The sequence below is a fragment of the Kogia breviceps genome, chromosome 5, assembly GCF_026419965.1.
Source record: "Kogia breviceps isolate mKogBre1 chromosome 5, mKogBre1 haplotype 1, whole genome shotgun sequence".
Classification (NCBI taxonomy): domain Eukaryota; kingdom Metazoa; phylum Chordata; class Mammalia; order Artiodactyla; family Physeteridae; genus Kogia; species Kogia breviceps.
The window spans coordinates 14,919,476-14,934,369 of NC_081314.1; the positions used below are offsets into that span (position 1 = coordinate 14,919,476).

Here is a 14,894-nt window from a genome sequence, read left to right on the forward strand (position 1 = left end):
GACTTAGAGCCTAGCTTCGCCTTCCCTTCTCTTCCCCGCCCTCTCCTCAGAGTCAGAATCAGAGGAAGCCTCACAGCGCTTCTCAGCCCCTGCGACACAACTCCACTATAAGGGAGTTTCTCCGGCAGTTAGCATTCGGAAGAAGCATTTCGCTTTATCTCATCTTATTTAACTCGTGGTTTTTTGATTCTCCTACACGCTGAGCAGCCCCCGGACACTGCAGAGGACAGTGGAGGCCACACCCCCACCTCCCCAGCAGCGCCAGGTGCGCTGGAGGCCTTGTAGGAGGCCTTGTTGCCTTGGAAATTGGGGCGGGGCTTGGGAAACGTCAGCACCCGCGCTGCGTTTGCGCAGGCGTTCGGGCCCTGGACTCGAGTTCTATCGCGAGAACTCCTCTCGGAAGTTCCACGTCAAGCAGTCGGCCGGTCGGCGGGTCGGCGGGTCTCTACCGGAGTGCTTCGTCGGCAGAGAGTAAAGGCGCCCGGGTTCGGACCAACGGAGCCATGGTAGGTCCAGGCCCTGCAGGAGGGAGTGGGGCCCTTGCGGCCAAGGCCAATTCCTGGGGCTCCTGGCCTCAGTACCGTAGTCAGCAGCGGCCTGGGTTCCCCCTGCGGCCGCCGCCTCAGGCCTTGCGGGGTCCTGGTCTAGTACGAACTCTGGGAGGGAGGAGGCAGTGGGTGGTTTGAGGAGGCAGTGCCTGGAATTGAGGGGTCCTTAACTCCTCCGGTGCTTACGGCGTTTGCCAGAGGTCCTGCGGTCTGCAGCGGGATCCTTGGTGTAGGGAAATAGAAGAGACCGAAAACGTTGAACTCCGTAGAAGGCTTTGACGAAACTGCCTCATTGTGCCTTTAAAACGGCGACAGCTGGTTTTGCACTCATGTTGGGCTTGTTTTGGTATGGTATATGCTGACCGCAAACTACAAACTTAAGCAGACAAGCCCCCCTCCCCCAAAAAAGGTAAATAAAATGCATAGAGAGTCAGGAGTGGAATTTCAGGTGCTTTGGGACCCAAGCTTAAGTTTCTAGGGAGAAGCGAAGAGTTGGGGAGTTGTTTATAAAACTGGTTGGCGTGCTTTTCTGCATTTGCAAACATAGCAGCTGATAAGAATGACAGCCATGACAGCATTTTTTATTATCACCCCCAAATATGCTCTAAAATACTTTTGCACAGTTACAATAGTAAGAAAAACAGTATGATAGTGTGAGAATTTCTTTCCAAAAAGATGTAAGAAATTCAATATTTTGTATTTAAACATTTTCCTGCTTTTTTTTCACTTGTTAGGAAGCACAGGTTCAAAGAATTTGGAGCTTGAAGACCGTAGGGATTAATAAGTCCAAGTTCCTCACCTTGCAGTTAAAGGAAAAAAATAAATAAAAACTTAAAATCACGTTAGTTTAAGACTCATTGCTGCAGAGTTTTAACTACAACAGAAGTTGATTCCCTGGGTAAACTTGTGAACATTATGGATACTTCCAGAAAAATGCATAGAGAAACACAGCATTGCATAAAATTTTAGTGGGTTTACTCCCAGATACCGCCCCCCACCCATCCTCATCCATGAACTTTCTTGGGTCCCCAGGTTAAGAGCCTCTGAACAATACTCAAGTCACTTAATTATGCCACCTTGTATTACCAACCACCCGCTCTGGGGTGTGCTGTGCTTTCAGCACTGGACATTTTTGGAAACAGCCCTTGCATCTGCCTAATTTAGTTTTCTTTTGCAGTGTTTAAGAGTATTTTTATAATTACATATTTCATTCTTTAACACATTTAAAGTCTTTTATATAACTACAAAATGTGAATTTATTTATTCACTCATTTACCATAGAATTTACTATGTGCCATGGATTTTGCTAAACATTTGCCTTCTAATTCTCACAGCAGCTGGGAGAGTGAGTTATAAATGCTTATGGAGTGGTTACAATAGGCCAGGCACTGTTCTAACTGTTTAACACTGAATTTAATTCTCATTATACTAAGCGGTAGATAATAGTCAATGGTTAAAAATTTTTCAAACCTGAGAGAAGTTAAGTAAACTTACACACTGTTGTACGTTTGAAATGAGTAGTGGAACTGAAGTTTGAGTCCATCATGATTCTTTAGACCTCAATTATACTGTCTGTACTTAAACCCCTATACCCAAATATATAAGATGCTATGGAGGTAAACACATGAATAAGCAGTGACCCTGCCCTTAAGGAGCATCTATTCTAGAAAGCAGAAACAGACATGTGCACAAATGTTAAATGTTAAAATTAAAACCTGTAGGATCCCGTAGGAAAGGATACTTCTGGTAGGGTAATCTGAAAGATCATAGTAGTGGCAGTAGCATTTAAGCCGAGTCCTAAATGCATCCAGCTTTTGGGAGATATAAGGAGACATTTAGAGTTACGGCCGCAGTATGAGTACCTTACTCATTTTGGTATTCCACAGTGCCTGGTACAATGTCTCATCCAAAGTAGGCACTAAAATCTTGGGAGAAATACAGCAGGAGCTCTTGGCTGTGCTTTTTAAACTGAGATTGTGCATTGGGGCTATGTAGAGTTATACTGGGGTTGCTCAGTCCCCTGGACCACCTTCCTGAAGCATCACTTTTACTCAGTAATCAAGCATTTAAAACATTTTTAATGGTAAAATATACATAGTTTATAAGTGTACAGTTTCCTCATTTACTAGAGGAAAAAGCCTCCACCATGGTTCCTGGCATATAATGGACACATCATGTTTGCTGACTGAAGAGACCAGAAAAAAAGAGTTAACATTTGTGATGATAATTAATGGGACAAAATTCAGAAATGGGTGAAGTAAGAGGTCCTGCTTCAGCAAGGTATGTGAAGATGATGGTTTGAAAGTAGCAAGTTTGAGATGGAGAAGAAGGTAAGACAGTGGAAACATTTTTGTGGCTATTGTAGAGATGAGCCAGAGAACTCGGATCTTTTAAAGGAAAATAAGAGGTATAGGTTGTTGCCAAAAGTGAGGGAGGCCTGTATAGAAGTCAGAGCAAGGTTCGAAGCAGTCAGTGACCCAGATTTGATAGAGATCCAAAACGATGAATGAAAGCCTTGTGAGGTGTTTGCTTTGTCTCAGGAAATTATCTAGCAGTCTTCATTTGTGTAGAAAAGTAATGTTAAATTTCTGTCCCGTTCATGATCATCACGGAAGATTGCAAAAATAAAAATTTGATAACTCAACTTGCCAAATAAACTTTTAGGTTGTGTGTAAAACCTGTTGAAGGAGAAACATATTTTAAATCAGTCTTCCTCAGATCTGCTTCCAAGAGAGAATTAAGACTACTGCCCTAAGCCATCATTATATATAATGAGTTAACTTTTCTCCTAGAAAGGTATCCTTAGGAGAATTCAGAAAGTAGTTAGTGAGATCTTTTTCTTTCTGTGGTTTAGATGAGGAATCCAGGTTGAAAAAGGCTGTTTTAAACTCTTAGTATTTTATGACTTGAGGGAGTATTTTAGCTTTGGTTTAAAATTGTAATTTCCATTTGGTTCTTGTAACTTAAATACATTAAAACATTATAAACATTCTCATTTGGCTCCAAAGCTCTTCATGGACATGGATATAACCCCTATTGATCCCACATTACATTGCCTAGCATTTACTAATATTATTGCCAAAATAAATGTAGTACTTTTCTCTGAAGAACTCAACTTTAAAAAAAAATAATTGAGGTATAATTGACATATGACATTATATTAGCTTTAGGTGTCCAATATAATGATTTGATATTTGTGTATATTGTGAAACAGTCACCACAATACGTCTAAACACCTGTCACCATACATAGTTACAAAAATCTGTTTTTTCTTGCAATGAAAACGTTTAAGATCTACTCTCTTAGCAATTGTCAAATATGCAACACTGTATTATTAACTACTGTGCTGTACTTTACATCTCCATGACCTACTTACTTTATAACTGGAAGTTTGTACCCTTTGACCCCCTTCACCCATTTCTCCCTCTTCCACACTCCATCTCTGGGAGTTACCAATCTGTTCTCAGTATCTGTGAGCCAGGTTTTTGTGTTTTGTTTTTGGGTTTTTTTTTTTATATACATCAACCAAAACAATATATCACAACATATTGAGGGCCGAAGCAGATATGGGGAAACAAATGTCTTCTATTAAGTCAGAATTTAAAAAAAGAGTTTTGCAAAAATGTGAAACATTGCTACTCTTCTCACTAAATTTCTTTTGAAACTATAGTTAGTTTTCATAACAATATCTTACTTAAGTTAACATGTAATGGGTTTAGTTCTTTTTTTTTTTTTTTTTTTTTTTTTGTGGTATGCGGACCTCTCACTGTTGTGGCCTCTCCCGTTGCGGAGCACAGGCTCCAGACGTGCAGGCTCAGTGGCCATGGCTCATGGGCCCAGCCGCTCCGCATCATGTGGGATCTTCCTGGACCGTGTCACGAACCCGTGTCCCCTGCATCGGCAGGCAGACTCTCAACCACTGTGCCACCAGGGAAGCCTGGTTTAGTTCATTTTTGAAAATGAATTAATACACAAATATTTTAACGTCTCAGTTTTAATTTTTAACATGGTAAATATTAATAAATATAATCTACCTAGAAAGAAGCTTTTTAGTGTCCACAAAAATTAAGACTATAAAGGTGTCCTAAGACCAAAAAGTTTGACAAGTGCTGCTACAAATTAAAAATTTTTAAATACTCATATTTTTTGTATATATGAGTGAATAAGTAGGTGCTTTAGACTTCAAATTGTGTCTGTAATTTAGCAAAGTAAACACTGAATTGTTTTGTAGGCATGTTAATGCACTGCTTTTAGTTAAGATCTCAAGCATGTTTTATTTGGCATAGCAATTTAATGTTTGTTTGTTTTTTATGTTTGTCCTTAGCCTCTGCGACTCGATATCAAGAGAAAGCTAACTGCTCGATCTGATCGAGTTAAGAGTGTGGATTTGCATCCTACAGAGCCATGGATGTTGGCGAGTCTTTACAATGGCAGTGTGTGCGTTTGGAATCATGAAACACAGGTAGGAATTTTTAAAGATTTTATTAGAAATACTATCTTAATCTGTTTATAATGAAAGAGAAGAAATATAGCAGTTCAGTAGTATATGCATACTGCTTTCTTAAATAAATTGGTACGAAGTATTTTTAATAAAGGTAAACTAACATTTATGAGGGTAGAGCTTGTGGGAGAAACTATCTGGGCTCATTATATCCAATATTTAAGTGTTAAGTGCTGAGATAGGTAGTATTAGCTCTACTTTGAAATTAAGGAAACTGACACCAATATAAGATCCCTTGCTCTAGATGAAAGTATTTAATGGTACTGAAATTTCCATTCAGTGAGTATTCTAACAATCTTAAGAATGGGATTTGTTACTTTTATTAAATTTTCCCCAAGTGCTCACTGTAATGCATGATTCAGGTAACTTTCAGTCAGCCATACACATTATAGATTATATCAGAGAGAGATTTGTAGTCAGCTTTTCATTACACATGAGAATGTGCCTTTTACAGATTATTTCCCTTAAATGCTTTCATCTGAGTAAATAATAGATCTTTCAGCTTAGTTTGTCTTATCTTTTTCAGTCTTTGTTGGCCATCCTTAATGTTTTTCTTTCAAAGTACAGGACATACCATACGGTTTTGAGTCTATTTATACAGTAATTATCCCCAACATCCAAGATTAAGTTCTTAAAATCCAGATAAAATTCACATTTGAGGGACTTAAGATGGCAAAAATAGGCCTTAGGGAACCAAGTTCAGGAGTAAACCTAAAAACACCCTTACCGCTTATATCACTCTAATGAAACAGTAAGGGCTACACACTCAGCCAAGTCCCACCAGTGACATTTTATTCACATTAACACTTTGTTCTCTGCTGTATCCCAGTGCCTGTGACATTACCTGACACACAGTAAGGGCTCAATAATTATTTGTTGACCTAGTGAATAATAAACTTTCCTTTTATCAATATATCACTAATTCAGAATTTCTGTCCTGCGACTTCAAATCTTTATCTTGTGCATTCCTTTTGCTTTGATGCGGAGAGTATGCTTGTTAACTGCTTTTGTGTGGGTGGTGGTGGTGGGGATATACTCTCTCCATGTGTTTAAAACCTTCCAGATTTTATGCTTAGCAGATATACTGGTACCTGTTCCACCCCCACCGTGCTTCCTAATGCTCCCTGGAGTCCCCTCTGTCAGCTCCATTTAACCATTTCTCAGCTCTGTCATTTTACTATAGTTGTGCTCTAAAGCCCAGGTGTACTTCCCTTATCTTTCTCCAGGCTTTACTGTAACGTGACTCTGCTTTATATGGGTCATCTACTTTGCTTCATTTTTCTTTCTGTACCCTTCTATGCCCTCCTGCAGGGCCATCTACTTCCCCTTTCATTGGTAATTTTTCGTTTAATTTCCTTCTTTCCTTCAAAAATGGAGGTTTTATGAGGACAGGGCTTATCCTAGTGTTAATTCCCATTGTTATTCCAAGTGGGTGGTTTTTTTTTTTTTGTGGTACGCGGGCCTCTCACCGCTGTGGCCTCTCCTGTTGCGGAGCACAGGCTCAGGACACGCAGGCACAGCGGCCATGGCTCACGGGCCCAGCCGCTCCGCGGCATGTGGGATCTTCCTGGACCGGGGCACAAACCCGTGTCCCCTGCATCGGCAGGCAGATTCTCAACCACTGCACCACCAGGGAAGCACCTTCCTCCTGTTTTTATCACCAATAGAAGTTACTTGCCACTCGTGCATTAAGAGCAAAATTCTTGAAAGAGCCAAAAAGGTTTTTGGAAGTAAATTCAAATGTACTTGAATTTCAAATAGGAGATATTATACTCTTTGAGGTGATGGGTGCAGCAGTTAAAAAATCAGTATGTTATATATACGATGGAATATTTCTCAGTCATGAAAAGGAATGAAACTGAGTTATTTGTAGTGAGGTGGATGGACCTAGAGTCTCGTATAGAGTGAAGTAAGTCAGGAAGAGATAAACAAATACCGTATTAGCATACGGTATTTGAATATATATATGAATTCATATATATATGAATTCATATATATATTCATATATACATTCATATATATTCATATATATAATTCAATATATATATTGAATTATATATATTCATATATTCAATATATATATTCATATATATGAATATTCATATATATATGAATATATATGGAAACTAAAAAATTGATACTGATGAACCTGGTGGCAGGGCAGGAATAAAGACACAGATATGGGGAATGGACTTGAGGTCACAGTGGGGGAAGGGTAAGAAGTGAGAGAGTAGCATTGACATATATACGCTACCAAATATAAAATAGATAGTTAGTGGGAAACTGCTGCAGTTTCCCTGCTAATTAAATGATGTGGGCAAGCCTTTTAACCACGTTGAGTCTCGGTTTACTTACCTAAATGAAGATGATATTTTGCCTTCTTTACTTCGCAGGATTGTCAGAAGGATTAAATCAAATTGATAAAATTGTGTACGAGACCTATAAGGCACCATGCAAGTGTTTCTTTATTTTCTTATATTTCGCTGGTGGTTTACATGTTGAGTGTGTAGTGTTTCCTCCTGTTCAGCTTGTTTAGCTTCTGGAGTGGGAAGACCATCCCTTAGGTCATTTGTATCAGCCACAGCACTTAACATGGACCTGAAACATGACTGTTAGTTCTATAGCTGCTTTATGTTTTATTGCTCAGCAGATCCCTGAATTTGTTGGCTCCTCACGAGCTTTCGTGGATTTGTCTGTCATCTTATAGGTTGCATGTTCTACCTGTTTGCAGTGTCTGTATCGCAGTCAGCTGCTAGTGGTTGTGCAGTTGGGAGCTTATGTCCCCACTTATTCAGCCTTTGTCTGAAGAATCTTTGAAGTCTTGCTCAGGAAGCCATAGTGGGCTCAACAGTTCTTGTGAACCAGTCCCTATTTTTAAATTTGGTGTACATGGTTAATCAATCAGAATATGCTCTTTTCATTATTCTCTCGTACAGAAAGACAGATTGAAAAGTGATAGTTTGATTTTCAGAATTTTAAAGAACAAGGCATCAGAGTGGGAGGACAAAGAGGTGCATTCATCCCTGCTCTTTCTAGCAGGGTCTCCTAGTTTTCCACCTTTATCCTGTGTATATAATTCTATTCTGAGCAGCCTTAAGGGACATCTAAATCACTGTGTTCTCGTACTTCACTAAAAGGAAATGGCATCTGTATGGAAGCATATTGCTGAAGTGTACAAAAGAATTGTATCTTGTTTATAAGTTTATTTTATGAGTTTATGGGTTTAATTTTTAAAAGAAGAAAACTAGGGGCTAATTCATTCAACAAATACTTATTACACATTCATTGTTTTTCAGCCGCTGTTCTAGGCTCTAGGTATACAGTGGTGAACAAGATTCCTGCCCTCAGGGGGCTTAGCAGGAAAGATTGACATTAAACACGTAATCATGAATGTGCTATGTTGTGAAAGTGGAGTATAAGGTCCTGTGGGTGGGTTTTCAGGCGGAGGGAACGTGAGCAAAGGTAAGGCACTGGGAGTAGCCAAGGATGAAGCTACAGAAGTAGGGAAGGGCTGGAGCACAGAAGATAGGGAGCTTCATCTTGCTGACATTTGCTTTCTTTTATCATTTATAAGTATTTGCACTTTGAATCAGTTAAAGAAAAGATCTTTGGTCTGTTTTTTTCATTTGACTGTTACACTTTTATATTTTAGCCTGAGAACATTTTATGATTAGTAGTGATATAAAAAATCGGATGTTTTAAATATAACAGAATAGATTTTTCAGTTATTTTCTCATGACTCAAAGTGTATATTCTTGTGAAATTTTTAAGACACTGGTGAAAACATTTGAAGTATGTGATCTTCCTGTTCGAGCTGCCAAGTTTGTTGCAAGGAAGAATTGGGCTGTGACAGGAGCGGTAAGTAATTCCGTGTGCGTCTAACCCATCTCTGAACCTGTCAGTGGCTGCTTTGGCGGCGAGTCACAGAGCTTTGACTCTTGTTTTGTTTTGTTAATTAGTGCATTGTTTTGGAACCTGGGCTTTATACCCTGACCCTATAATATACTTTTTTGTGCAATTTACTTCATAACAGTAACGATGGTGTTAAACTTTCCATTTCTAGGATGACATGCAGATTAGAGTGTTCAACTACAACACTCTGGAGAGAGTTCATATGTTTGAAGCTCATTCAGACTACATTCGCTGTATTGCTGTTCATCCAACCCAGCCTTTCATTCTAACCAGCAGCGGTAAGAGATGACCCCTTTTGGTTATGTGCGTCTCTTTGAGTAATTCATTTTCATTCAGTGAGACATGCAATTCTTTTACTGCTGTTACAAGCAGAGTTCTAATTCGAAGCAGCTTTTAAACTATTTAAATCCATTAACATGCTATCAGTGCTGCTTACTTTTGTATTTTAATGAATATCAGCTCTACTTAGGATTTATATAGCAGTTGCTCCAGTTCCTGTCAGGGAAGAACTGAAGGTCTAGATGCTGAAACGTCAGCTGAACAGAAAGCTAATTTACATGCTGATTGAGTGAGTTTTTGGCAGATTGCCATGTACCCTAGTCAATTTTATCTTTATACTCAGACTAGTTTGACTCCTTGGTATTATGTATAAAACTGGAGCTTTTGGAAGGCATTTAAAACCAGTTGCACTGAACCTGGTAATAGCTCTTTGAAACATTTTTAATTTAGAGATTGAGAAGTAACTCAAAACTTTTTTTTTTTTAACCAATCTTGTATTAAAAGAGAAATGCTTATTTCTGAAGTAGTCATTGCCATCATTATTCATTCATACTTAGACTCTAATCAGACTTGTTCCTCTTTCATCATTCTGTAAAGCCCATTGAGTCTGTCTTAAATTTTTTTCCATGATATATACGTTTGCTATTAGTAATCTCTCTTTTATCTCCACTCTTTAGAGAGTTAAATTTATTCTTAGAATAAATAAGCATTTTGAAAAATCTGTTCAATTCCGATTCTGTTTCTTTAAGACATGGAATATATGATTTGTGTTAGATTTGCTGTCTTAAAAGGCACAGAGACTCTGTACCTTAATTCTGAATGAAAGAAATAGAAATTGCAACTAACTGGAGACTTTCTTTTGGTCTAGATGACATGCTTATTAAACTCTGGGACTGGGATAAAAAATGGTCTTGCTCACAAGTGTTTGAAGGACACACCCATTATGTTATGCAGATTGTGATCAACCCCAAAGATAACAATCAGTTTGCCAGTGCTTCTTTGGACAGGACTATCAAGGTAGGATGTCCACTGTTGGTGTCAGTTATGATTGTTGGTGAAATATAGTTGTGTCAGGTATTTTACTATTGGCTGCCCAGAAAGTTATTCCTGTCTGAGAAGTTTCTCTCAAAAGCTCATTTTGAAGCAAAATAGGATTTCTCATTTCGATCCAGAAGGGCATATTCTGTTGAGAAGAACAGTGTGGCAGTTCAGTGCTCTTAATGAAGGAGTGTTTTTCCATGTGGAAGCAATATGGTGTAAGACTTTTTATTTTTTTATTTTTTAACATCTTTATTGGAGTATAATTGTTTTACAATAGTGTGTTAGTTTTCCCTCTACAACAAACTAAATCAGTTATACATACACACATGCTCTCACGTCTCCTCCCTCTTGCATCACCCTCTCTCCCACCCTCCCTATCCCGCCCCCCTCAGGCGGTCACAAAGCACAGAGGTGATCTCCCTGTGCTATGCAGCAGCTTCCCACCAGCTATCTAATTTACATTTGATAGTATATGTCCCTGCCACTCCCCCACTTCGTCACAGCCCACCCCTCCCCCTCCCCATATCCTCAAGTCCATGCTCGAGTAAGTCTGTGTTTTATTCCCGTCCTACCACTAATCTCTTCATGACATTTTTTCCCCTTAGAGTCCATATATATGTGTTAGCATACGGTATTTGTTTTTCTCCTTCTGACTTACTTCACTCTGTATGACAGACTCCAGGTCCATCCACCTCATTATAAATAACTCAGTTTCATTCCTTTTTATGGCTGAGTAATATTCCATTGTATATATGTGCCATATCTTCTTTATCCATTCATCTGTTGATGGACACTTAGGTTGCTTCCATGTCCTGGCTATTGTAAATAGAGCTGCAATGAACATTTTGGTACATGAGTCTTTCTGAATTATGGTTTTCTCAGGGTATATGCCCAGTAGTGGGATTGCTGGGTCGTATGGTAGTTCTATTTGTAGTTTTTTAAGGAACCTCCATACTGTTCTCCATAGCGGCTGTATCAATTTACATTCCCACCAGCAGTGCAAGAGGGTTCCCTTTTCTCCACACCCTCTCCAGCATTTATTGTTTCTAGAGTTTTTGATGATGGCCAATCTGACTGGTGTGAGATGATATCTCATTGTAGTTTTGATTTGCATTTCTCTAATGATTAATGATGTTGAGCATTCTTTCATGTGTTTGTTAGCAATCTGTATATCTTCTTTGGAGAAATGTCTATTTAGTTCTTCTGCCCATTTTTGGATTGGGTTGTTTGTTTTTTTGTTATTGAGCTGCATGAGTTGCTTATAAATTTTGGAAATTAATCCTTTGTCAGTTGCTTCATTTGCAACTATTTTCTCCCATTCTGAGGGTTGTCTTTTGGTCTTGTTTATGGTATCGTTTGCTGTGCAAAAGCTTTTAAGTTTCATTAGGTCCCATTTGTTTATTTGTGTTTTGATTTCCATTTCTCTAGGAAATGGGTCAAAAAGGATCTTGCTGTGATTTATGTCATAGAGTGTTCTGCCTATGTTTTCCTCTAAGAGTTTGATAGTGTCTGGCCTTACATTTAGGTCTTTAACCCATTTTGAGTTTATTTTTGTGTGTGGTGTTAGGGATTGTTCTAATTTCATACTTTTACATGTAGCTGTCCAGTTTTCCCAGCACCACTTATTGAAGAGGCTGTCTTTTCTCCACTGTATATCCTTCCCTCCTTTATCAAAGATAAGGTGACCATATGTGTGTGGGTTTATCTCTGGGCTCTCTATCCTGTTCCATTGATCTATATTTCTGTTTTTGTGCCAGTACCATATTGTCTTGATTACTGTAGCCTTGTAGTAGAGTCTGAAGTCAGGGAGCCTAATTCCTCCAGCTCCATTTCTCGTTCTCAAGATTGCTTTGGCTATTCGGGGTCTTTTGTGTTTCCATACAAATTGTGAAATTTTTTGTTCTAGTTCTGTAAAAAATGCCAGTGGTAATTTGATAGGGATTGCATTGAATCGGTAGATTGCTTTGGGTAGTATAGTCATTTTCACTATGTTGATTCTTCCAATCCAAGAACATGGTATATTTCTCCACCTATTTGTATCATCTTTAATTTCTTTCATCAGTGTCTTATAGTTTTCTGCATACAAGTCTTTTGTCTCCTTAGGTAGGTTTATTCCTAGATATTTTATTCTTTTTGTTGCAATGGTAAATGGGAGTGTTTTCTTAATTTCACTCTCAGATTTTTCATCATTAGTGTATAAGAATGCCAGAGATTTCTGTGCATTAATTTTGTATCCTGCAACTTGACCAAATTCATTGATTAGCTCTAGTAGTTTTCTGGTAGCATCCTTAGGATTCTCTATGTATAGTATCATGTCATCTGCAAACAGTGACAGCTTTACTTCTTCTTTTCCTATTTGGATTCCTTTTATTTCTTTTTCTTCTCTGATTGCTGTGGCTAGAACTTCCAAAACTATGTTGAATAAGAGTGGTGAGAGTGGGCAACCTTGTCTTGTTCCTGATCTTAGTGGAAATGGTTTCAGTTTTTCACCATTGAGAACGATGCTAGCTGTGGGTTTGTCATATATGGCCTTTATTATGTTGAGGAAAGTTCCCTGTATGCCTACTTTGTGCAAGGTTTTTATCATAAATGAGTGTTGAATTTTGTCAAAAGCTTTCTCTGCATCTATTGAGATGATCATATGGTTTTTCTCCTTCAGTTTGTTGATATGGTGTATCACGTTGATTGATTTGCGTATATTGAAGAATCCTTGCATTCCTGGGATAAACCCCACTTGATCATGGTGTATGATCCTTTTACTGTGCTGTTGGATTTTGTTTGCTAGTATTTTGTTGAGGATTTTTGCATCTATGTTCATCAGTGATATTGGCCTGTAGTTTTCTTTCTTTGTGACGTCTTTGTCTGGTTTTGGTATCAGGGTGATGTTGGCCTCATAGAATGAGTTTGGGAGTGTTCCTCCCTCTGCTATCTGTTGGAAGAGTTTGAGAAGGATAGGTGTTAGCTCTTCTCTAAATGTTTGATAGAATTCGCCTGTGAAGCCATCTGGTCCTGGGCTTTTGTTTGCTGGAAGATTTTGAATCACAGTTTCAATTTCAGTGCTTGTGATTGGTCTGTTCAAATTTTCTATTTCTTCCTGGTTCAGTCTCGGCAGGTTGTGCATTTCTAAGAATTTGTCCATTTCTTCCAGGTTGTCCATTTTATTGCCATACAGTTGCTTGTAGTAATCTCTAATAATCTTTTGTATTTCTGCAGTGTCAGTTGTTACATCTCCTTTTTCATTTCTAATTCTATTGATTTGAGTCTTCTCCCTTTTATTCTTGATGAGTCTGGCTAATGGTTTATCAATTTTATTTATCTTCTCAAAGAACCAGCTTTTAGTTTTATTGATCTTTGCTATTGTTTCCATCACATCTTTTTCATTTATTTCTGATCCGATCTTTATGATTTCTTTCCTTCTGCTAAATTTGGGGTTTTTTTGTTCTTCTTTCTCTAATAGCTTTAAGTGCAAAGTTAGGTTGTTTATCCGAGATGTTTCCTGTTTCTTAAGGTATGATTGTATTGCTATAAACTTGCCTCTTAGAACTGCTTTTGCTGTATCCCATAGGTTTTGGGTCGTTGTGTCTCCATTGTCATTTGTTTCTAAGTATTTTTTGATTTCCTCTTTGATTTCTTCAGTGATCACTTCGTTATTAAGCAGTGTATTGTTTAGCCTCCATGTGTTTGTATTTTTTACAGATCTTTTCCTGTAATTGATATCTAGTCTCATAGCGTTGTGGTCGGAAAAGATACTTGATACGATTTCAATTTTCTTAAATTTGCCAAGGCTAGATTTGTGACCCAATATATGATCAATCCTGGAGAATATTCCATGAGCACTTGAGAAAAATGTGTATTCTGTTGTTTTTGGATGGAATGTCCTATAAATATCAATTAAGTCCATCTTGTGTAATGTATCATTTAAAGCTTGTGTTTCCTTATTTATTTTCATTTTGGATGATCTGTCCATTGGTGACAGTGGGGTGTTAAAGTCCCCCATTATAATTGTGTTACTGTCAATTTCCCCTTTTAAGGCTGTTAGTATTTGCCTTATGTATTGAGGTGCTCCTATGTTGGGTGCATAAATATTTACAATTGTTATATCTTCTGCATGGATCGATCCCTTGATCATTATGTAGTGTCCTTCTTTGTCTCTTGTAATAGTCTTTATTTTAAAGTCTATTTTGTCTGATATGAGAATTGCTACTCCAGCTTTCTTCTGATTTCCATTTGCATGGAATATCTTTTTCCATCCCCTTACTTTCAGTCTGTATGTGTCCCTAGGTCTGAAGTGGGTCTCTTGTAGACAGCATATATATGGGTCTTGTTTTTGTATCCATTCAGCCAGTCTGTGTCTTTTGGTGGGAGCATTTAATCCATTTACATTTAAGGTAATTATCGATATGTGTGTTCCTATTACCATTTACTTAATTGTTTCGGGTTGTTCTTGTAGGTCTTTTCCTTCTCTTGTGTTTCTTGCCTAGAGAAGTTCCTTTAGGATTTGTTGTAGAGCTGGTTTGGTGGTGCTGAACTCTCTCAGCTTTTGCTTGTCTGTAAAGGTTTTAATTTCTCCATCAAATCTGAATGAGATCCTTGCTGGGTAGAGTAATGTTGGT

At 38.3% G+C, this 14,894-nt stretch overlaps 1 protein-coding gene across 1 annotated transcript in view; it reads left to right on the forward strand.

Moving 5' to 3' along the window:
* The first annotated feature begins 370 nt into the window (after window positions 1–370).
* The window catches only part of COPB2 (COPI coat complex subunit beta 2), a 59,797-nt gene continuing 45,273 nt past the window's right edge, over window positions 371–14,894 (forward strand). The window contains exons 1-5 of the mRNA XM_059065162.2: window positions 371–506; window positions 4,873–5,010; window positions 8,821–8,907; window positions 9,113–9,239; window positions 10,109–10,257. Of these exons, the coding sequence (XP_058921145.1) occupies window positions 504–506; window positions 4,873–5,010; window positions 8,821–8,907; window positions 9,113–9,239; window positions 10,109–10,257 (504 nt within the window). The 5' untranslated portion in view covers window positions 371–503. The remainder of the gene's footprint in view (window positions 507–4,872; window positions 5,011–8,820; window positions 8,908–9,112; window positions 9,240–10,108; window positions 10,258–14,894) is intronic.